The sequence below is a fragment of the Phyllopteryx taeniolatus genome, chromosome 9 (genome assembly GCF_024500385.1).
Source record: "Phyllopteryx taeniolatus isolate TA_2022b chromosome 9, UOR_Ptae_1.2, whole genome shotgun sequence".
Taxonomy (NCBI): Eukaryota; Metazoa; Chordata; class Actinopteri; order Syngnathiformes; family Syngnathidae; genus Phyllopteryx; species Phyllopteryx taeniolatus.
The window spans coordinates 30800056-30823077 of NC_084510.1; the positions used below are offsets into that span (position 1 = coordinate 30800056).

Sequence of the window (23022 nt, forward strand, 5' to 3'; positions counted from 1 at the left end):
TCAAAAATCAAACTCCCTGATTGGCAAATGACCCAAAAGTCAAACAGACAAAATGTCCAAAGCCTCAGAATTCCAACACCTCGAAATTTGAAATCCTTCAAAGGTCAAACACCCCCAAAGGTTAAACTCTCCATAGGTCAGATGCCCCTAAAGTCAACCGGCTCAAAATTCCAATCCCTCAAAAGTCAAACACCCCAAAAGTCAAAAGCCTCAGAAGTCAAACATCCGCAAATGCCAATCACCCTAAACGCTAACCGCCCCAAAAGTCAAATGTGTCAAAGGTCAAACTCCCCAAAAGTCAAACACCCCAATTCCCAAACGTCCCAAAGGTCAAATGCCCCTAAAGTCAAACGCCTCAGTGCTAGCTAGCGTGTTGATGAATAACGGCAAAAAGACGGCCGAGGAGCATGAAAGAAAGACGTTCGCTGGGCCTTGTTCGGTTCCACGACGCGTCGTTCAAACAGCCCCATTTTTGATTTTGCTTACAAAACGGGTGACGTCAGCGCAAAATGTCCTTATTTGCTCGTCTGTCACTTCCTGTTGGTGTCCCACGTGAGCATTTCATCACTTCCTGTCGGCATTTGAGCACTTCCTGTTTGCTTTAATCTATGCAACACGACCACGTTACGCCCCGCCGCCATCAGTCACACGCACACACACACACATTACGACCTGCACTCACACACACTGACACACAAGTACTCACACACAAACACTCAATCACTGTACACACGCTCACACGCACGCACGTACACATAACACTCACACAAATGCACATTTACAGTAACACAAATTTGTTCGCTGACACGCGCACACACTCACTGACACGCGCACACATTTTCTCACACACATATTCGATGACACACAAATGCACACTCATAAATACAAGCGCACTCACACACACACACAGTAACACACATATTCTCTCACACTCACGCACACACTAAAACACACAAAAAGTCACTCACGCACACACACACTGTGATATGTTCTCTTAGACACACATGCACAAACACACGTGTACTGACGTGCACACATGCGCACTCTCACAGGAGCGCACACACTTGTCTGTACTACTCGCAAGCGCTCACGCACGCACACTCATGCACACTTAAACGCTCGCTTATTCACACACACACACACAATACTTGCTCACACACCAGCACACGCTTACGCTAGCACACGTATACACACACACATGCACACACACTGCCAGTCACACGCAAACACTCTCACAAATGCAGGCACACAAGCACACACACATACACACACGAGCACCCGGGCACTCTCACGCACACGCGCAGGTTTTCTTTGCTGTGTTGTACTCTGATCATGTGAACAGCTCGCTTTCTTTCTTTTTCTGATGTTGTTGTCATGTTGTTTGAACAAAAAGATGATCAAGTGACATACGTCCATGTATGATATATAAATATCGATAAATATATATACAAATATATATATATATATATATATGTACACAAAATAAAGCCATTGGAATTTGAAATAAGCGCGTCCGTTGATTCTTTTGTTTCCAATCAACACACCGAACGCACAAAAACACACGGAAACACGCACGTGCATACACAATCACGCACGTGCTCATGCGCACACAAATATACAAACACTCGCGCACACATACACACACGTTCATAAACACTCGCACACACATAGAACACGCGCTCACACGCAAACACATGCATGCAAAGATATACACTAACGCACAACACAAATGCACACAGCCACACACACACGCACGCACGGACACAAACACACCAAAGTGCACTGGCACGTGAAACTCAAAAGTACACACTCATGCATCCATCCATCCATTTTGCAGCGCTTATCCGAGGCGGGGTCACGGGGGGTCACGGGCTTTAGCAGCGTCTCCACGGCCACTTGGCATGGCGAGGCGTTCCCGGGCCAGCCGAAAGACGAAACAGACACACACGTAAAAACACAAGCGCGCGCGCACACAAAGTCACGTGCGCAGTCGCACGCTACGGACACGCAAATGTGCACACACACAAAATCACACACATTTAAACATGCAAACACACTCAGAATCCTTTGAGGAAAAAATGAAATCCCGAAATTCCTCGCAATTGAACGTTGAGAAACGCCGCCGTTAAACTGTTGGCCGATTTGCTTCCGCGGTTGTTGACAAAGCGGTGAACATCTCTTATCCGGATATTCACGACATCGGCGCTCGCTCGTCGACAGCGGAACATTTTTGCCGCTTGTTCTTCGCTCCCTCATCCGCGTTCCCTTTCACTTCCTGCCCCCGAAATGGCTTCTCGCACTCCAAAAACTAAACCGGGCCCAAAACGGCTTCTCCCCCGTCGCCGTCGCTCGCCCCGCGTTCCCGGAGGACAGAAACCCATTCCGGCCTCGGGGCCCGGTCGTCAGGGCGACCGGGCGCGTCGGCCTCATTAGTCGTCAGCGTCTCCGGGCGACAAACGCGTCCCACCTTCATCACTGGCTCAAATACGTGCCCGGGAATTACCCACATCCCGTGCCCTCTGCTTCTCTATGGACGAAAGCACACAAAGGACGACCGTCAGAATAGAACGCAAGCTCATCCTGCCTTTCAAACATTCTCACACACAACAACAGCGCCCATGTCGTGTGTGTGTGTGTGTGTGCGCGCGTTATAAAAGGTCCTCAGGTCCCCGATCGAGTCGTCATTTTTCAGTTGTTCAGCCGAGGAGCCGCTGTCACTCACCATCACGTGAGTACACCTTCTTCACCGCGAACTCAATCGAACTTGACAATAGTATGCGGGGCACATTTGGAGTCATATTTCATGTAAAAATGTTTTTCAATTATTTTCCTCTGAGGAAAAAAAATGAATGTATAGGAACTTCAAAATCAGTTTTCCTGTTTTCATTTATTATCGGGAAACTGTTGTTTTGTTTGTTTGTTTTGTCTCAGGGTTACGCTTGAGGTCAGCATTATTTTTGTTCTATATTACATAGTTGTATTAACTCTGCAACAACTTCAATATAGTGTACAAAAACGATTTGAAAAAGTATCGCAATTATTTTTATTCTACTATCAAATTATTTTATTTCCTCTCTGATGAGTCAGATTTATTGTAAAGAACAAAATCTGGAGAAAAAAACCAAAATTGCATTTTGTTTCTTTGATTTTTTATTTTTTTTTGTCAAGAATTGGATTTTGTCTTGAACAATTATATATATAACAAAAACATATATACAACAAGAAAACAACAAAACACATTTTTTATTGATGATTGTGACAAAATTTAATAAAACATTTTTAAAGATTTTTTGAAAAAACTAATTACAAATTCCATAAATGTTCATGTTTTTTCTTTTTTTTCTATTATCAAATAATTATTTTCCTCAGATGATTCAGACATGATGCAACTTTCATAATTTTGTTGATTTCTTTCCTTTTTTGTCTTGTGTTAAATAATTGAATTTCCTTTGCCATGAGTCAGAAATAATGTTGAAAAAAAATAAACGTGTTGAACTTTAGTCATTTTTATTGAAATGTTTTGGATTTTTTTTTTCCTTTTGCAATAAGTCAGAAATAATGTGAAAAAAAGTTTCTCAAAGAATTTTCATCTTTCAACATTTTTTGGGAATTTCCTCTCCGATGAGTCAGACGTTTTTTCTTGATTTTTTATTTGTTATTATTATAATTTTTTTTGTTTTAATGTATTTATTTATTTTTGTTTCTTATTTTTGTGGATGAATCCAATTTTCGTTCCGGACTAACTCAAGTTTGTCTTTGGCTGTCAGAAGATGCCGATGTGTCACGCCCACGTTCAATGGCTGGCGGTCTTCATGCTGGTGGCGGTCTTCCGCACCGGACTCTGCGATCAGGACCGCAGGTGACAGCAACACCCCGAGCCGCCCGCCCCGCCCCCTCGATGCGGAAACTCGAACGCCGCTTTAGAGCGCCTCGTCGTCGGCCGGAAGCGTGCGCGCGTCTCGCAGAGAAAGCGCGGATGAGCGAAGGGGAAACAACCGGCGTGCGGACCGGGCTTCGCGCCGGCGTGGCCGCTTTAGAGCGCCTCGTCGTTGAAAAGATGACGCGCTTCGTGGAGCTAATGACCGACAGCCTGTGCCATCAAAAGCAATTTACTAGTCTTGCTTTAATATGTTTATTAGTCTTGCGTCACCGTTTGATGGCACACAAACGGGGAGGGGGGAGGGGAACAAATAAACACGCGAGAGATCTTTGACGTGCGGCGTTTTCTTTTCTTGTGCCCGCAGTCGCCGCGTGGTCGCGGAGCACCAGCTGATGCACGACCGCGGCCGCAACATCCAGACCCTCAAGCGGCTCATCTGGCTGTCCGGGGCCACGGAGGGTCTGCACACCGCCCGGACCCGCTCGGCGGCCTCGGGCCCGGGACCCCGAAAGGCCCCCGCCCCCGAGCCGAACCGCAACGCGGCTCCGGACCTCGCCGTCGCCGTCGACGACTACCGGCCCGTTCTGGCGCGCGACCTCCTCAGAAACTTCTTCAACAGTCTTTTTGTGACGCACGTGGCCGAGCGAGAGCCTTAAACCCATTAATACGGTGACTAGCAAAAGTCTACACACCCCTGTTTGAATGCCAGGTTTTTGTGATTTTGTGATTTAAAGTCCCTCAAATTAAACCAAATCAGGTTCAAATGTTCTAGTAGGCTTTTCCTGACATTTGTGAAGTCGCAATGTGACAAGATTTGCCAGAAATGACCTAGTAGCCCTAGATAGTTCCCTAAAATGTCCACAAAAAAAATCCCTCTATCGTGATTTGGGAGGAAGGCTTGAGTGAATGATTGCGAATGCAGTAAGTGCATCATTCCTTACTCCCAATTAGCAAACGCGGAGTCTGGTCGGAACGGCCACTTCCGCCCGAGAACTTGGAAGATCGGATGACGGCTTCTGGAGAAGTTGAGTATTTGCAAAAACACCCTTGAAATGTCCCAAACGCGTGCAGGAAAATGGGGATTATTATTATTTTTTTCTTTCACAAAAACCTGGCATGTACAGCGGAACACATTTGACATTCGTAACTGTGACTTGTTGTTCATTTTCCATGCACACATGCGACGGCCTCATGCTAATTGTCTACATTAGTTGAAAAATACTCCCCCCAAAAGAACATCCTTAAGTTATTCAACGTTAACGATGCGATTAAATTGAGGAAAGTGAAAATAAAATGGAATTTTTGAAAACAAACGCAAAGGCTAAAGGTTCAACGTGTATGCATGTAATGTATTTTTGGGTCAGAATTTGGCTGCGTGTGAATTCTGTAAACAAGACCTTCCTTCTACGTGCAAATATGCCGTAATTTGTCATCTTTGACACACAAGAAATACATCGCCGATATTCGAGAACGATATACGACGTGATGATTATGTAAGTCTCTGTCAATGTCTTTGTGTCTCCAAAGTGTTCTCCGCCCATCGACTGTCTGTCGTCGTACTCGAGCGGCTCCGACGACCGGAGGCAAATTCCTCGTGTGTTTTTTGGACATACTTGACAAAATAAAGATGATTCTGATTCTGATTCTGGTTTTTGGAAAGACAAATTATTTTTCGAGTTGGTACTTGGCGTGAAAAGGTTGAAAACCACGGGTTTATTGCGGCTCCAGAGGAAAACGTGGCGAACACAGAGGAGCATATAACTGCCAGCACGACAGGTTAGAGCGTCTGCCTCACAGTTCTGAGGACCGGGGTTCGATCCCCGGCCCCGCCTGTGTGGAGTTTGCATGTTCTCTCCGTGCCTGCGTGGCTTTTCTCCCACATCCCAAAAACATGCGTGCTATGTTAATTGACAACTCTAAATTGCCCGTAGGTGTGAATGGTTGTTTGTCTGGCGACCGAAGATAGCTGGGATGGGCTCCAGCACGCCCGCCACCCGCGTGAGGAGAAGCGACTCAGAAAATGGATGGATGGAGCGTATAAAGTGGCCGCTGCCTTGTAGTCTAAAATCAGGTGCAATTATTCCCAAGTGTTTGCAACAACGCGAGATTTCCAACGGGATCACGTCAATTGTCGTGCGGTCGGTGTCAATCACAGTGATACTGAACCAGCACCGGTTGTCGGTGATCCACTTTACCCTAATCGGCGCACGCCGCAAATTCAGCGCCTCGGTTCCGAAGAGCTCCACTCCAGCGACCGCCGCCGCGGGCTCCCGTGTGTCGGCGTGTGGAGCCTTCGGTCTCCCGTCGGACCTTCCGCGGCTCTCGGTTCAGGTCGGTGCGTCCGTCCGCCTTGGGCTGGTTAGCTAGCCGGGAGGAGCCGACTCTCTGCTCGGCTCTCGGCCTCTCCCGCGAACGTGACACTTTCTTCGGCGCGTAGGGTTGCGTTGGGCGCGGTGATATGACGACAATAGAACGGCGCGGGAGTGCTTTTTCCACGGACCGAACAAGTTGGCGGCCGCGCGAGCTGCCGTGGAGGTGGCGGCGAGCTAATGCTAATGCTAATGCTAATGCTAATGCTAACGCTAATGCTAATGGTCAAAATCAGCTAGCCAGGCTAAAGCTAAGCTAGCCCCCAATCCGCAGGTGTTTGTTGACGAGCTGCAAGCATCGTTTTGCGATCGAGAAAGTTGAACTTTCACGCATGTACACGATCGTGTACATTTTGGATTGCATTATTCCAATGACGGAATTTGTGCTTGGAGACGCATTTGCACACTAGGAGACTTGTTTCCAACTCTCGTTTTGCATTTGCACATCAATCATGCTTGATTTTGCATATTATCACATTATGTAACTCGCAGCGCGACTGTCCAATGTATTATTTTTAAATGCGTAATATGCAGAGGAACATGTGTAGAGGTAAAACAATTGATTGACAACTAGTTGATGATCAAATGAATCAACAACTATTTTGATAATTGATGAATCGCTTCGACCTTTTAAATTTAAAATTGTCCAATTGTCGAATTTCAGCCTCTAACAGTAAATATTCCCAAATTTCTGCAGTCCTCCGGGACAGCATATTTATTATCTTTGTGTTGAATCAAAATAAGACATTTGCAAACATCTGCTTTTACTCTCGAAAATGTCTGATATGTTACAATCAATTTATTTTTCTGCATTTTCTGTACTGTTAATTTGATATAATATCCTGTTTTTGAATAAAGGGATGGAAATTAAAAAATGTGTTTTTTTTTTTTGTTTTTTGTTTTTTTAAATCTGAGTCATCTAAAAAAAAAATGTATCAACAGATGAATCGAATTTTAAAATCATTGTTAGTTGCAGTCCTAAATTTATGTCAATTCCATGTCGGGCTGCAGCTGTTAAACATTTTTTGTACCAATTTTCTAGCAGTTATCTCAGCAATTCATTGAGTGCTGGGATCAAAATGGATTTTGCATTATGAAACCCAAATAATAAGACATGTATATTATTATTATTATTATTATTCTGGTGCAAACATGAATAGCGACCATTAGCTGTGAAAAATGACACTCAAGCAGTATAATGCTTTCTGTTTTGGCCAGATGTCAGATGTTTTCGAGGGGGCCATGAAAAAACGAAATGGCGAAAAAGGAAATAAGCTGAAACGTAAACTGTTTTTGTCCTCACGACTAGGTGGTGTCCAACTTGGGAGCAGCGGGCCAGCCGGGGCTCCATGAGCGCGACGGGGCAGCAGCACGGGGGGGGCCTGCGCTCTCGCCGGGCGCCCGGGCCGGGCGCCGGCGTGGAGGCGAGCTGCTGGCTGGCGCCCGGAGTGCTGCGCAGGTTGGTCGAGCTGCCCTCGCCCCCCCTCTCCAGGCATCAGCTCAAAAGGCTGGAGGAGCACAGGTGCAGCCCGTTTGTTGACTTTGCTCGATGGTGTGTGATTGGCCCGCTGAGTGTTGGCTGGCGACAGCGCGCCTGTTTCAATTCGCAAGTGTCAGCGAGGTCAATTTGGATGCCGCCTAAATGGGCTGCTGTCGAAACTGTAACGGGAAGGGAGCAACATTTGGTGCTGTTGTCACAACCTTAGGGTGCATAAAAGGGCGCAGGAGGTGCAGGCCCATGTCGGTCGCTGCCCTACACGGGCTGCCGATAAGCTCATTTGACATTTCACGGTTAAGAATTTTGTCAGTCGTGCTGAATTTGCGCAAGTGATCGTTGGCGGGAATCAATGAGGCGACGTCACGTCGTCGTCACAGGCCCGACACCGCTCGGCTCTTCCTGGACGGGCTGCGCTAAAAGTTCATCCCGAGGTCAATGGTCGGCGTTGTGGTGTGCAGGTACAGCAGCGCCGGGTGCTCGCTGCTGGAGCCTCTGATGCAGCGCTACTGGGAGTGGCTGGTTGCCCGCGTTCCGGCCTGGATCGCGCCCAACCTCATCACCGTCGTCGGCCTGGCCACTAACATCTTCACCACCTTGGTGCTCGTCTACTACTGCCCCACCGCCACCGAACAGGTCAGCAACACAAGCAGGGATTTGTACTTTTTCGAAATACAAATAGAAGATTTTTTTTTTTTTTTTTTTGCTTTGACTTTGGAGCAAAAATATTTGCAATTTGAGCGCTGTACGGTGGCGGTCAACTCAACTCAACTCAACTCACTTCACATCAAGCAGACAAGGACAATTCCACGTTGATTATTTGAAACAACCACGTAGCTTTGCCATTTGACACTCCATTTAGCTAAATGCTAACAAACAATGTAAAACGCCATGGACGGGCTATCAAACATGGTGCGTTAATCCTTGACGCCAGGGGTGTCAAACTTTTTGTTTTTCCATCGCTGGCCACATTGTCGTTCCGGTTTCCCTCAGAGGGCCGTTATGACTGTGAAGTCATACATTTTTAATCGCCTCATATTATTACATCAACACAACAAATTCATAGATAACTACTTTGGAGTCAGAAGTTAAGGATAAACGTTTGTTCAACTATTGTTCAAGTTACTGTAAAAGGGTTTGGTGTGTCGACTTTGTCTCCTGTAAGCAGCACTAGAACGTGGCAAACTCGCGGTGTGCTTTGCAGGCTCCACTGTGGGCGTACCTGATGTGCGCCGTGGGTCTCTTCGTGTACCAGTCGCTGGACGCCATCGACGGCAAGCAGGCCCGGCGCACTAACAGCAGCTCGCCTCTGGGGGAGCTCTTCGACCACGGCTGCGACTCGCTCTCCACCGGTGAGACGCTTTATTTGCTGGCCCTTTGGGGAAGATGAGCCTCCTTTGGTCATGATTTTCAGATTTTTGCGCTCAAGTTTTCCTTCCAAAACAAGCTGTACACTTTTGAAAAGTGCGTTTAAAGTGCGGTGGAATCAGTTTAGTTCCCCCACGTCGGCCGTCTCTGAAGTTGGCTCGTTTGGCGTTTGCAGTGTTTGTGGTGTTGGGAACCAGCGTCGCGGTGCAGCTGGGCACCAACCCCGACTGGATGTTCTTCTGCTGCTTCGCCGGCATGTTCATGTTCTACTGCGCCCACTGGCAGACGTACGTGTCGGGAACGCTGCGATTCGGCATGTGAGTAGGAAAGAGGCACGCCGTACTCCACACGCATGTGAGAATCGTTCCTTTCTGCTCAAACGAATCGATGGCAGAAGTAGAGCTGCAACAATTAGTAGTTCGAGTGAATCCACAACTGTTTTGACGGTAGATTTAATCGTTTAGAGATCTCGTTTTGGGAGGGATTCACTCAGAGCGTGCCCCGATCGTCTTTCGGAGGCACCCGATAATCGGGCCGATCGCTAACGCCGCCGTCTTGTCCCTCAGCATCGACGTGACCGAGGTGCAGCTCTTCATCATAAGCATGTACCTGCTGGCCGCCGTGGGAGGCTCCGCCTTCTGGCAGGCGCTGGTAAGACGTACCGAAGAAACGCCGTTCTAGCGCCTCGATGACCGGTTTGCCATAAAATAGTATCGCAAGGCACCACAAATAAATGATTTGGATTTGTTTGAAACGAGACAAAAATCTGCCATTTTCAAGAAAAAGTTGTGTATTTAGAAAGTCTATTTATACATTTTCAAGAAAACATTTAAAAGGAAGGAAAACCATACATTTCAGTGGAAAAAAATCTTTAATTTTCATGGTCTAATTTTCAAGAAAAAAAATCGTAAATTTTCAGAAAAGGGGTATATTTTTGCGTACATTTTTGAGAAAGTGTTATTTTTGTGTGTGTGTGTGTGGGGGGGATCTTAAATACTACACAAAAACATTTTCCAGAAGTCTATTTTCAAAAGTCATAATTTTCAAAATGTTGTATATATTTTGGAAAAAAGAAGAAAACAATTATACATTTGTGAAGGAATTTTGTAATCATTCTTTTTCAAGAAATTATTTTTCTATTTGTTTAATTTTAACCCAAACAAATCATACATAAAAAAAAAAATCTATACATCCAGTAAAAACGGTGTTTTTCCCCCCAAAAAAAGAATCATACATTTTCAAGAAAAAAAGTTGTATATTTGAAAAAAATGTGTACACCCGTTGACAAAAAATACATAAAAATGACACATTTATGACGTTGAAACCTTGTGCAGCCACTGGAGGGCGCCAGCGCACCACGGTTTGGGGATCTCCAGTTGTCGAGTCACGTCACGATTATGACTAATAATGTAAATGTGTATTATGTACTGGATGGCCATTATACTGGCCTACCACAGTTCTAGTACACAAGTAGTAACAAGAGACCTCCGCCAAGACCTCAAACATTGGTCTTGGGTCAAAACAATGTCAATGTGAGAGTGTTAGACCTTACGCAACCACTGGAGGGCGCTTGGGTGCCGCCGTTTGGGGAATCCCCTGTTGTGGATCGACCGTTGCGTTGCCAACATTGACTCGCTTCCTGATTTGAATGCTAAATAAACAGAAATGGCGCAACTCCTCAACAAAAGTCAACGTATAATTTATTTTCTGTCGCTCAGTCACGCTAACGTGGAAAATTGCACTCTGGAGGGTAACAAAGAAAGGACGTAAATGTGTAATATTATACCAGACTGACTTGCACTTGCGCACCGCCAGCGGTGTGTCCGCCACAGCTCGGGAATCTTTTTTCTAGCATCCCGCATGTAATAAGACCTCCTGGCAAGGCTTGTAATCTTTTAAAAAAAAGTTTGCAATTGATGAAAACAAACACAAGCAATGTAATTGTCCAATTGTACCTTGCGCTCCCACTGGATGGCGCTTGCGCACCACCAATTGGTTGTTTGTGGCGCCGCGCAGCATTCGAATGAACGATGCTTCCGTTTCTCTCTCCAGATTCCGATTGTTAACGTCCAGGTGAAAATGGTTCCTGCCGTTTTCACGTTTCTAGGCGCGATCTTCTCCTGTACCAACTACTTCAGAGTCATCTTCACCGGAGGCGTTGGCAAGAACGGCTCCACCATAGCTGTAAGTTTACCCTTGAAGACGGAGTTCGTTCCGAAAATTCAGCCCCAGTGGCCAGTTTCACTTAGCAACGTGAAATTTGCTAGACCCACAAAAAAAAAAAAAAAAAAAAGTCTCAAGAAGGTATGCCTGAAGAGATGTCGATTTGCATTTGAAGCGGCAGCTTTAGGGCCCTTTCGGCCGTATCCGGGCGTCCTTCGAATTTTGGGAATATTCAGTTTCATTTAGCAACATGAAATTTGCCGGTCTTGGTCGTCACGAATAGACGCACACAAAAGTCTCATGAAGAAGCCCAGCCTAAAGAGACACAGGGAGGCGGCCATTTTGGTTGGAAGCAGCCATTTTAGGGTTGTTCTGGTCATTTTCACATCCTTCCAATTTTTGGGAAAGTCCATCCCCAGAAGCCAATTTCACTTGGCAACATGACATTTGGGAGACATGTCTATCATGAGTAGAAGTCACACAGGAAGTCTGCCATTTTTTGTTTCAAGCGCCCATTTTAAGGGCAATTTTCCTCCTGGAAATGTTGACCGAAATATTTAACAGATGAACGACGCGAACTGCAAGGGCTTGAGCAAATGTCGTGTGTGTGATGAAGGTCACCTTGAGGAGACGCCGTGACGTACGTTTGCACTGTGCGTGTTGTCAGGGAACCAGCGTGCTGTCTCCAGTGCTGCACATCGGTTCCGTCATCGTTCTGGCCGTGATGATTTACAAGAAGTCTGCCGTCCAGCTCTTCGAGAAACACCCGTGTCTTTACATCCTGGCCTTTGGCTTCGTCTCTGCCAAAATCACCAATAAATTAGTCGTAAGTCAAACAGACACTTTACCTCCGTCGCCTCGTGCGCGGATTTCGCCACAAAGACGAGAGGGGAAAGAGAGAATAAATGAAATCGCTGTTTTGTGATGCTACGTGTGTTGGCGTGTCCTCAGGTAGCGCACATGACGAAAAGCGAGATGCACCTGCACGACTTGGCCTTCCTGGGGCCGGGACTCCTGTTCCTTAATCAGTATTTCAATAGTTTCGTTGACGAGTACCTGGTGCTGTGGATCGCACTGGTGAGTGTCGCACGCTGAAATCCTTTCATCGTTCATCATGCTTTCTTGGAAAACAACAAAAAAAGTCGGATGTTATCGAAGGAAACAAATGTTCACCTTCGAAGGATGAACATTCTTTTTTGAGGAAAATAAGTCATAGTGGTATGAGAATAAAGTTGGATACTTGCAAGGAAAAGAATCAAACGGATATTTTGGGGGGGGAAAGGTCGTAATCTTACAAGATTCAAGCTGCACATTTTTGATCAAAAAGAATGGAATCAAAGGAGAACAGTTTTTTTAGGCTGTCTCATGAAAAAGTCATTTTTTAGGAAAAGAAACGATTCTTGTTCAAGAAAAGTCGTACAGTTTCGAGAAGAGACATTTTAAATTCTCCAGATAAGCTTCGGATATTTCTGACATAAAAAATCGGATACTTTCAAGAAAAAGGAGGATTTGTATGTATAAGACAATATCATATATTTTCGAGAAATCCTATTTTTGAGGGGGAAAAAATCATACTTTTTCAAGAAAAAGTTCTATACTTAAATTTCCAAGAAAAACATATTTCTGAGAAAAATGTATATATTTTTTTTTGTTCTACATTTTCAAAAAAAGATACTAAATCATTCTATAATTTTGAAGAAGTCATGTTCAAGAAACAAAAAAACATTTTAAAGAAAAGCCATATATTTTCTGAAAGAAAATGTGAATTTTGAAGAATTGTCATTTTTTTTCCATAAAAATATCAGAAATGTTTCACAAGAAAGTTTGGTATTTCTGAGAAAGAAAAATCGGATATTTAAAAAAAAAAGTTTAAATTCTCCTGGGAAAAAAAGTCACATCTTCTAAGCGTTGTGTATTTTTGAAAAATCGTAAATTTCTCTTGAAAAACAATTTCCCCAAAAGTCCTTCAAAAAAAATCATACATTTATAAAAAATAAATAAATAAAAATTGCCAATTTTAAATAATTCATACATTTCTGGTAAAACAAACTTACATTTTTGAAGAAAAAAAGACAAGCTCTGATTATTTTATGAAAAAGGTTGCCATTCATTTTTTCCATGAAAAAAGTAAATTTTTAAGAAAACGAGTACACAATTTGGAGGAAAAAAGCTTGAATTAAAAAAAGAAAAAATGTCAAATTTCGACAGCAAAAAATACATTTTTAAGTATCGTCTGGGAAAAAAATCCTACACTTTCCACAGCAGCATTGGATGTTTCCAAGGCAAAACTACTTGTTTTGTGAAGCGCATAAATGTTCCCGAAGAATTAGTTGTGAATTTGCGAAGACTTTGCTTGTGTCGCCGCAGGTGCTGTCGTTGTTGGATCTGCTGCGTTATTGCGTCAGCGTGTGCAACCAGATCGCCGGCCACCTTCACATCTTCGTCTTCAAGATCAAGCCTTGCTCGCTGCACTGAGGCCAAAGCCGCGCGCCACGCGCGCGCGCACACACACACGCACGCACGGATGGACTCCACCACCCTCCCTCCATCCCTCCATCCATCCCATGGCGCTTCAGACAAGCCAATGTCGGGAGCAGTCATGTGATCGTACTGGAGCGTTACTTCCTGTCAGTGTTTGTTTGAAGACTTCAGGTGCTACCATAACACACACACACACACATAAAAAGAAAAGAGAGAAAAAACGCTTTGCTCTTCAAAAACACGTCTATTTTTTGTTACCTTTTTTGGTTTTTGCCATTGTAGATCATTTGCTTTTCATGTGCTTGCTTACTCATGAATTTTACGCAGAATACAGTTTATTAACAATTCATGTCTAAAGTTGCAATAACCACTTATTAGGTGTACATTTTTGAGGGGTTGAACTGGTCTATTTTATTTATTGTCAAGATGTGTGTATGGAGTTTTTTTTTGTGTGTGTGTGCCAAAATTAAATAAATATAACGCCTGTTAAATACATCTCTCGGAATATGAATGAAAATATAAAATAACTAAAATGCTAAATATAATCTTGTCTAATGACAGATTAAGAAAAATAATATATATATATATATTTGATGACCTTATTGACTTGTGTTCTCTTTTATTTAATGGAATTCTTTGAGTGACATTTTGTGTTTGACATCAGTTATTTAATAAAAAATAAATAAAAAATTGGCACAAAATACAAATTCCATGGAATAATTAAAAATGCCACCAAACGTTTTTTTCTAATGCAAATCCCAGTACATACAAAAAATGTAACTCTTTAAACAAAACTTGTTTACAAGAATTCAAACTTTCTATTAAATAAATACCAACGCCAATGTTAAAGGCTTAGGGAAAAAAATGGTTCCCTAAATTGTGTCACAATTAAGATTATATTTCACAATTGAATAAATGGGCCACTTTATGAACTTGTTGGCATTTGAATCAATAATCCTTTATTTAATTTTGGCATTAAAACACCTCTCTGGGTATTCATTGTATTCTCCAACTTTATTGAATAGTTCTTATTTTTCTACAGCAAATTTCCTCAAATGGATGGCGGCCCTGTCCATGCAATATAATATAATATAATATATAATTTCAGTCTAAAACAAACACATGGCGTTGTTACAGTGCCCCCCACAGGTCTGGCACGTCAATGACATGCTTTGCAGTCCTTTCATGTGCTGTTTGTGCGGATGGGTCATTTTGTCGACGCCAACGCTGAGTCACGATGTCGTGACTCGCGACTGTGTGGCATTATTAATTTTCTTTAAAGTCCAAAACGGAACACGGTATTGTTACGGCGCCACCCACGGGCGTGCTTTGGAGTCCAAACTTTGAAATGTTTTCTGACGTGTGACATTTTTCATTTTGTTCAAAGTCCAACACCAAATGTGGTGTGATGACAGCGCCGCCCGTAGGCCTGGCATGTCAACGACATGTTGTGGAGTCAAAACTTTCAAGTGCTTTCCATGCGGACGAGGCCTTTTGTTGATGTCGTTTTGACATTTTTTCAAGTGTGTGACATAATTCATTTGTTAAAAGTCCAAAACAATGAATTGCGTTGTTCCAGCGCCACCCGCAGGCCCGGCGTGTCAACGACACGCTTTGGAGTTGAAACTTTCAAGTGCTCTCCGACGCCTGACGTTGTTCCTTGTGTGTGACGTTAATTTCCAAAGGGAAGCATGCTATTAATTAAGTCTCGGTCAGTTTTCCCATGTTGTGGACAAGTCCCACGACGTGACGGCCATTTTAATTTTAGCCTGGGATGAAAATAAAAACATGTTAGCAATTAATGGGAGACGTCAACAAATCCTGCCTGACTGCTTTTGCTTTTTTATTTTTTTTTTTTGCTTTTTGTCACAGGAAGTGACCAACATTTTTCCTAAGCCAACACTGTTAAACACACACACACACACACACACACTCCCCCCGCACATATCTGCTTCTCCTCTGCTGTCACACACACACATGAACACACACACTGTGCGAGACCGGGAGGTAGATGTGTGTGCGTGTGATTCCGCTGCTGAATTTTTAAAGCTGTTGTGGAACTTTGCGGGGTCAGCGTGGCAAAGGATTGTGTTTCAAAGACACACACACACACACACTCAAAGACACAAAGCTCGGCTGTTGTGTCTACGGAGGACACGCCACAGATTCTTCATGGACCATCTGGTATGTTGATTGGCACACATGGCGCCTCCAAAGTTGACCTTTGTACTTATTTGCATGTTTAATAATGTCTTAAATCATGTCATGGAAAGCTGCTGCGTTATTTGCGTGTGTGTGTGTACTTGCAAATATAATAGTGTGTGTATATACGCTCCTCGCTAGTGTCACTTTGAAAGTCATTTTGTAATATTCGTGTCATTATTTTTGAGCGGCTCTCACCTTAAACAAGTGTCGAACACGAAGAGTAACATTTAGCAACGGCAAAAACAACACTTGGCAAATAATGGCCGACTTTCACCTGTCAATCACAACAAACCTTCAAATCGATTTTGAGTCTTCAACAACTCCAACATACTTTGTCACTGTGACGACAATTTAGAGGTCAGCAAGCTAACGAGTCTTGAGCTAGCCTAACGTTCCGTGTTTTTTGCAAACATCAAAGAGTCAAAACAGTGCATTGTAAACATCAAAGACCATTTTTAGCTTCCGTTAACGTTACGCGTTTCTGCAAATGTCAAAGAAAATTTGGATGTAGCATGCATGTTTTTGAATATGTAAGAGGATTCAACAAACCTGTGTCTACAGTTTTTGTAAACGGAGACAATATAGTCTTCAGTTAACCGAATGTACGTTTTTGTAAACAAGAGTTTTCGAGCCTAGCGTACACATTTATATAAACATTGAGGAAAGTTTTGTCTTCAGCTAACCTAATGTACGGGTTTTCGTAAATAAAGTCTTCAACAAGCCTAACGTACGTGATTTATAAACATCGAAGACAACTTGGCGTTTTCGCTAACCTAATGTACGAGTTTTCGGAAACAAAGTCTTCAACAAGCCTAACGTAGGTGTTTTATAAACATCAGACAACTTAGCATTTTCAGCTAACCTAATGTACGAGTTTTCGTAAACAAAGTCTTCAAAAAGTCTAATGTACGTGTTGTTATATAAACATCGAAGACAACGTGGTGTTTTCAGCTAACCTAATGTACGAGTTTTTGGACACAAAAGTCTTCAACAAGCCTAACATAGGTGTTTTATAAACATCAAAGAACTTCGCATTTTCAGCTAACCTAATGTACGGGTTTTCGTAAGCAGTCTTCAACGAGTCTAAGGTACAGGTTTTTGTAAACAAAGACAATTTAGAGTCCTCAGCTAACCGAATGTACGAGTTTTCGTAAACAATCTTCAACGCGCCTAATGTGCAAGTTTTATAAATACAGAAGACAAATTAGCGTCTTCAGCTATCCCTAATATACGAGTTTTCGTAAACATCAGTCTTCAACAAATCTAACGTACGTTTCGTCAACATCAGAGTGTTAGGTCACCGTTTATGTACTCCGGCCGATCAAAGAGGACAAACTTCTGAAACATTGACTGTGAAAACCATGACATCAATTTCCTCAGACCCAAAGCGGTCTGATGCTGTCACCATAGCAACATGAACATCAACATTCAGAGAAAAAAGGACGTCCTGCGGCAGCGGGGCAGCACCCCCGTACGCCCCGCCCAGCAGCCGTCCTGCACCCGCGACGACCCGGGCGGCGTCCCGGGGCAGGGCCGCCCGCAGCGCGGGCACCCTCCGCTGGGGCAGTCGGCGTCCTACCACCCGGGGGACAAGTCCCTCCACGACCGGGCGCGGTGGAGCTCCGACTCGGAGGACGACTCTCAGGCCGAGCCGGAGTGCGTCTACCGAGTCGTGTTGCTAGGCGACCACGGCGTGGGGAAGAGCAGCCTGGCCGGAATCTTTGCGGGACTCAACGAGAAGGACGAACAACCGGCAGGTGAGGAGACGTTTTCAAGGCTGCTGAATATTGCTCGTTATGACCCGAAGCCCGAAAGTGGAGACCGACATATAGTACGTGTTTGCATCAACGACAGAGACACTTTGGAGTCTTCACCGAACCTGATGCGGTTTTTGTCGGCAAAAGTGTTTTCTCAGCCATAAAGAGCAAACCTAAACATACGTGTTTTCATAAAGACCGTTTAGTCTTTTGTTAACGTCAAAAGACAATTTTGTTCCGCTTACCTAATGCGTTTTCAGAACAAAACAAAGACAAGTTACAGTTCAAAGGGCCGAACAAAAGTAATTTCATTAACGCCAAAGACCAGTTAGTCAAAAAAACAAAACCGATGTGTTTCGTAAATATCATAAAATGTAGTCTTCAATAAAACTCAAATGTTTTTCTAAGAATCAGTTTGAGTTCAACACACCTAAAAAAGACAATTTAAAGTTCAATGACCCGATGTAAGTGTAAGAGTCTGCAACAACCCAACTCAAGTATTTTTGCAAATATCACAGACAATTTAAAGTCCAGTGAAGCTTTGTACAAACCCAATTCCGATGAAGTTGGGACGTTAACAGAATACAATGATTTGCAAATCATGTTCGACCTATATTTCATTGAATACGCTACAAAGACGAGATATTTCATGTTCAAACTGATCCACTTGTTTTGTTTTGAGCAAATAATCATGAACTTAGAATTTGATGGCTGCAACAGGTTCCCAAAAAGCTGGGCCAGGCTCATGTTTACCGCTGTGTTACGTCACCTTTTCTTTGAACAACATTCAATAAACGTTTGGGAACTGAGGACGCTCATTGTTGAAGCTTTGTCGGTGGAATTCTTTCCCATTCTTGCTCGATGTACAGCTTCAGCCGTTCAACAGTCCGGGGTCTCTGTTGTCGTATTTTACGCTTCATAATGCGCCACGCATTTTCAATGGGAGACAGGTCTGGACTGCAGGCAGGCTGAGTCTAGCACCCGCACTCTTTTACCACGAAGCCACGCTGTTGTAACACGTGCACAATGTGGTTTGGCAATGTCTTGCCGGAATAAGCAGGGCGTCCATGAAAAAGCCGTTGCTTGGATGGCAGCGTATGTTTCTCCAAAACCTGTATGTACCTGTCAGCATGAATGGTGCCTTCACAGATGTGTAAGTTACCCATGCCATTGGCACTAACACAGCCCCATACCATCACAGATGCTGGCTTTTGAACGTTGCGTCCATAACAGTCCGGATGGTTCTTTTCCTCTTTCATATTTTTGTAGACTGATAATTAATTCATCTTCAGTGAGCCTAGCAAGTTTTTTTTTTTTTTTTTTAAAGCTTTAAAGACAATTTAAAAGTTCAACAAACCAAATAAAGTATTTTCAGAGTTCAACGATCTCCCGAGAACGTTACATACACATTTTGGTAAACATTAAAGACAATTTAAAGAATGAACCTTCCTTTTATAAAATGAAGAATTTCGTCTTCAATGGAACAAACGTGTGTTTTCCAAACCATTAAAGACCTTTTAGAGCCTTTAAAGAACCTAACCCATGTGTGCTCCAAACACCAAAATGATGAAAAATAAATACAATCAACATCAAAGACAATTTAGGGTTGAATTAATGTGTTTTAGCAACATCAAAAGGATTTGCTAGCAAAGAGCTTTTTTTAAAAAAAAAATATTATTTTTTTTTTTATTAAGACTAGTATTCAGTATGTTTTTTGCCAACCTCAATGGCGTTGCAGCGCTCGACATGGAGGTCAACTTTGGCCAGATGACTTCACCCGAGCGCGATCGACGACAATGGCGGTCGATCGATCCGGACGCGTCCGCTTTGACTTTGAATGACCTCATTGATTGAATGTCTGCTGATTGGCCGGCGGTCATCCCTGACGCCGTATCGACCCGCTGTTGGACCTCCCCCGGGGGCCGAACAGGCTTGCCTGACTTTTGACGTTCCTGCTTTTTGTTGATTTCTTTTTTGGCCTTTTCAGAGGACACGTACGAGAGAACGCTAACCGTGGACGACAAGGAAACCACGCTGGTCGTCACGGATACGTGGACAAACGACAAACCGGTAAGAATCGTCTTCGATGTTTACAGAACATCGATGTTGGGTTCATCGACAATTCCAAACTTATTGAGGACGAAACTGTCTTTGATGTTTATGGAAAATCGTGTTGGGATCAATGAGGAGAGTAAAAAACGAGTACACCATGTTGACTAAAACTACGACACGCACAACAAATGATTCTTTGATGTTATAAAAACCCGTACGTCGGGATTATGAAAAGACTAAATCGTCTTTGATATTTACAGAAAGACGTGTGTTACGTTCTCTGAAGATGAAAACGTCTTTGACGTTTAACCGACTATAATTTTGGCCGAAATATGCACGTTAAGCGCACCGCCGACCGTACTCGGTCTTTGACGTTTGTGCGTCGCCCCGGCAGGACGAAGACGGTCGATCGGGCGAGGAGGCGTGTCTGACGTGGGGCAGCGCTTACGTCGTCGTCTACTCGGTCACCGACCGCCGCAGCTTCGACGCGGCCGCCGAACTTCGCATCACGCTGAGATGTCGCCGCCAGGCCGACGACGTTCCCATCATCCTCGTGGGCAACAAGAGCGACCTGGTGCGATCCAGGGAGGTGGCGCTGGAAGGTGAACGCCACAAAACCATGAAAGCGTCTTTGAGCTTTACACAAACGCGTACCATGAATTTGTTGGCGCGTTAGTTTCCTCGAAGACGAAATTGTCTTTGTTGGATACACAACAAACGAGCACGATGGATTTGTTGGTGAAATCTTTTGACAAACACCCGAGACGTTTGAAATTGTCTTTGATGTTGACAGAAACGCACGTAGTAAAAGATTAGCTCGCCGTGTCACATTAGTTTAGCCGAAGACACACAAAAAAAGTAAAAAATGTAAGTTAGGTCTAAGTTAGGTAAGATATACAGCATCTTCGATGTTTTACAAAATGAAATACGTTTACAAATGCACGTTAAGTCGAAGCCTCTAAAGAAAGTTGTACATTGCGATCATTGCTGACTAAATTGTCTTTGTTAATTTGGGGCACGTTTTCGACTCACTAATAGTGACTAAAACATGCATGTTAGGTTTGTTGTCGATATAAATTGCCTCTGATGCTGACTAAACACGTAAGGCTCAACATCGTCTTTGATGTTTACAGAAATGTTTGACATTAGGATTATTGACTAAATTGCCTTTGACTCAACACAAACGCAACACTCACTTTAGATTCAATAGTCTTTGATGTCACACAACGACAACCGCATCGTCTTTGACGTTCACAAAATGGTGGACGTTAAAGACGTAGTTGACGTTCTGAAAAACACGCAGCGTTTGGGTTTACCTTGGACTCCGTTTGGCTCTAAAACGTGCTCGTCATTGTACTTTTTTTTTTTTTTTTTCCCAGAGGGCCGAGCGTGCGCGGCGGTGTTCGACTGCAAGTTCATCGAGACGTCGGCGTCTCTGCAGCACAACGTGAGCGAGCTCTTCGAGGGCGTGGTGCGGCAAATCCGCCTGCGCCGCCAGCGCAGGCGCTCGTCGTCCCGCGAGCGCAGGGAGAGCCTCGCCCAGAAGGCGCGGCGCTTCCTCGACCGCTTGGTGTCGCGCAACAACCGGCGCGTGGCCGTCAAAGTGCGATCCAAGAGCTGCCACGACCTGGCCGTCCTCTGAAGCGCCGGCGCCCGGACGCCGACAGATTGGTCCCGGCGCGGCGGAACTGCACTGTTCTGTCCGTCGGGACCGCTTCTCGAAGCCTTCGGACCTGGAAGTAGCCTGCTAATGCTAACGAACAAAGGGACGAAATATTGAAATGGAGAGTATCTAGATTACTATACAAAACAAAAAACCTGTCACGACAAATATTTTGTTAGATTTGCACACTAACACTCCCGCTCGCTCTCTCACACACATACCGACATCTGCGCTTTCTCAGAAGTCACGTCACACGCACACACACAAACTTTACAGGCACTAGTTGTCTCTCTCACACAAACAATCTCTCACATAAATACAATCTCAAACTTTAATAAAAATCAACCACGCGCACACGCACTATTTTTGTTGCGCGTTAGCGTTTGAGGGCCCGCGCGGGCTCGAGCGTCCACGCAACTCAGTGCCTGTGTTTGCGCGGCATCGTCATGGCGACGGCTCACAAAGCGCACGCCGCTGGCCGTCGTCCTCCGAAGTCGGATCAGAACCGCAACAGGCGGACACGACAAAACACACACACAGAGAGAGAGAGAGAGAGAGAGAGAGATGGATGAAGAGTGTTGAACGTTGATTTGTAATGGAAAGAATTCCTGACTCTACTCAACCCGGATGGCACGCACACGCATGCACACGCGCGCGCGCCGAGCCGCATGTAAACATCCTCCGGCGGCGCAGCGCAGGCCCAAAGATGCCAGATCCCGTTTCTTACGCTTTTGTTTGTTGTTGTTTTTTTTTTTTCATTTCAGGCCGCCGTCACCCTGGTGTCTGCGCACATTCAAGTTAAATATTCTAAACACGCTCACTTTGTGTCTTTGTTTTGCCAAACACATACATGAATGTGCAACTAGCGCCGTCAAAGACATAAATGCTCTTTCGTTTTTACAGAAATGTATTTTGTCTTAATTGAAGACTTTGTGTTTTACAAAACATGTAAGTTCGTTGACGGCTAAGAATGAATGTTTATGGAAAAACGCTTGGTGTACGCTCTATTTTTGGCCGGTTTTACGCTGGGACGTGTCTCGGTGGCTTTCCATTTCTTCACTTGCAGATCTCACACGCGCGCGCACATTCGTGGAGCAGCACAAGAATGCACGCACACACATTTTGAGTTTCATTGAAGACACCAAACTGATTTGGAATGTTTTCGGAAACATGGAAGTAAAGTTCTTTGAGGACCCGAAATGGTCTTCATAGTTTGCAAAACATTTATTTGACTCTAAATGGACTTTTGACGGTTTACAAAAACTCTCACGTGAGCGTTGCAGAAGGTGGTGGTAACAAAAACACGCTAGCATTAAAGGAGCTAAAGGGACATTAGCTTCATTGAGGACTTCAGTGTCTTTCACGTTTGACGCACCACATAACGTTCCCGATGTTTACAAGAACGTTTACATTATCTTTGTAGAGAAGCCTTTGATGTTTACAAATTAGCTTTGTTGCGGACCGGTGCCTTTGACAGCTACAAACGTGTTAGCTTAGTTAACAACCCTGTGGTGTTACGAACGTTACCGTCATTGAAGACTACATTGTCTTTGATGATTACAAAACACGTTAGCATCACTAAAGACCAA

At 44.1% G+C, this 23022-nt stretch overlaps 3 protein-coding genes across 4 annotated transcripts; all 3 read left to right on the forward strand.

The window, feature by feature from the left end:
- Positions 1-2697: 2697 nt before the first annotated feature.
- pth4 (parathyroid hormone 4) lies at positions 2698-5523 on the forward strand. 2 transcript variants are annotated; one of them, XM_061785844.1, is made up of 3 exons: positions 2698-2728; positions 3768-3859; positions 4245-5523. In XM_061785844.1, exons 2-3 carry the CDS (start codon positions 3771-3773, stop codon positions 4534-4536), a joined length of 381 nt encoding a protein of 126 aa, XP_061641828.1. In that variant the 5' UTR covers positions 2698-2728; positions 3768-3770; the 3' UTR covers positions 4537-5523. The 2 variants fall into 2 exon arrangements, with proteins under 2 accessions (XP_061641828.1, XP_061641829.1); XM_061785845.1 differs by having other exon boundaries at positions 2706-2728; positions 3771-3859.
- Positions 5524-5949: 426 nt separating this feature from the next.
- cept1b (choline/ethanolamine phosphotransferase 1b) lies at positions 5950-16091 on the forward strand. The gene is made up of 10 exons (XM_061785820.1): positions 5950-6211; positions 7559-7771; positions 8206-8380; positions 8949-9096; positions 9288-9429; positions 9679-9763; positions 11165-11296; positions 11943-12101; positions 12227-12352; positions 13643-16091. The coding sequence occupies exons 2-10, from the start codon at positions 7599-7601 to the stop codon at positions 13748-13750; spliced, it is 1248 nt and encodes a 415-aa protein (XP_061641804.1). The 5' UTR covers positions 5950-6211; positions 7559-7598; the 3' UTR covers positions 13751-16091.
- On the forward strand, positions 15801-22424 carry rem1 (RAS (RAD and GEM)-like GTP-binding 1). Its single transcript, XM_061785835.1, has 5 exons — positions 15801-15940; positions 17342-17718; positions 19706-19788; positions 20165-20372; positions 21150-22424. The coding sequence occupies exons 2-5, from the start codon at positions 17376-17378 to the stop codon at positions 21410-21412; spliced, it is 897 nt and encodes a 298-aa protein (XP_061641819.1). The 5' UTR covers positions 15801-15940; positions 17342-17375; the 3' UTR covers positions 21413-22424.
- The last annotated feature ends 598 nt before the right edge of the window (positions 22425-23022 follow it).

Coding starts and splice junctions, on each gene's coding strand:
- rem1 (XM_061785835.1), top strand. CDS start 17,376: ATGAACATCAACATTCAGAGAAAAAAGGACGTCCTGCGGCAGCGGGGC. Junction 17,719..19,705: donor GAAGGACGAACAACCGGCAG/GTGAGGAGACGT, acceptor TGGCCTTTTCAG/AGGACACGTACGAGAGAACG. Junction 19,789..20,164: donor CGTGGACAAACGACAAACCG/GTAAGAATCGTC, acceptor TCGCCCCGGCAG/GACGAAGACGGTCGATCGGG.
- cept1b (XM_061785820.1), top strand. CDS start 7,599: ATGAGCGCGACGGGGCAGCAGCACGGGGGGGGCCTGCGCTCTCGCCGG. Junction 9,430..9,678: donor GGAACGCTGCGATTCGGCAT/GTGAGTAGGAAA, acceptor CTTGTCCCTCAG/CATCGACGTGACCGAGGTGC. Junction 9,764..11,164: donor CCGCCTTCTGGCAGGCGCTG/GTAAGACGTACC, acceptor TTCTCTCTCCAG/ATTCCGATTGTTAACGTCCA.
- pth4 (XM_061785844.1), top strand. CDS start 3,771: ATGCCGATGTGTCACGCCCACGTTCAATGGCTGGCGGTCTTCATGCTG. Junction 3,860..4,244: donor CTCTGCGATCAGGACCGCAG/GTGACAGCAACA, acceptor TTGTGCCCGCAG/TCGCCGCGTGGTCGCGGAGC.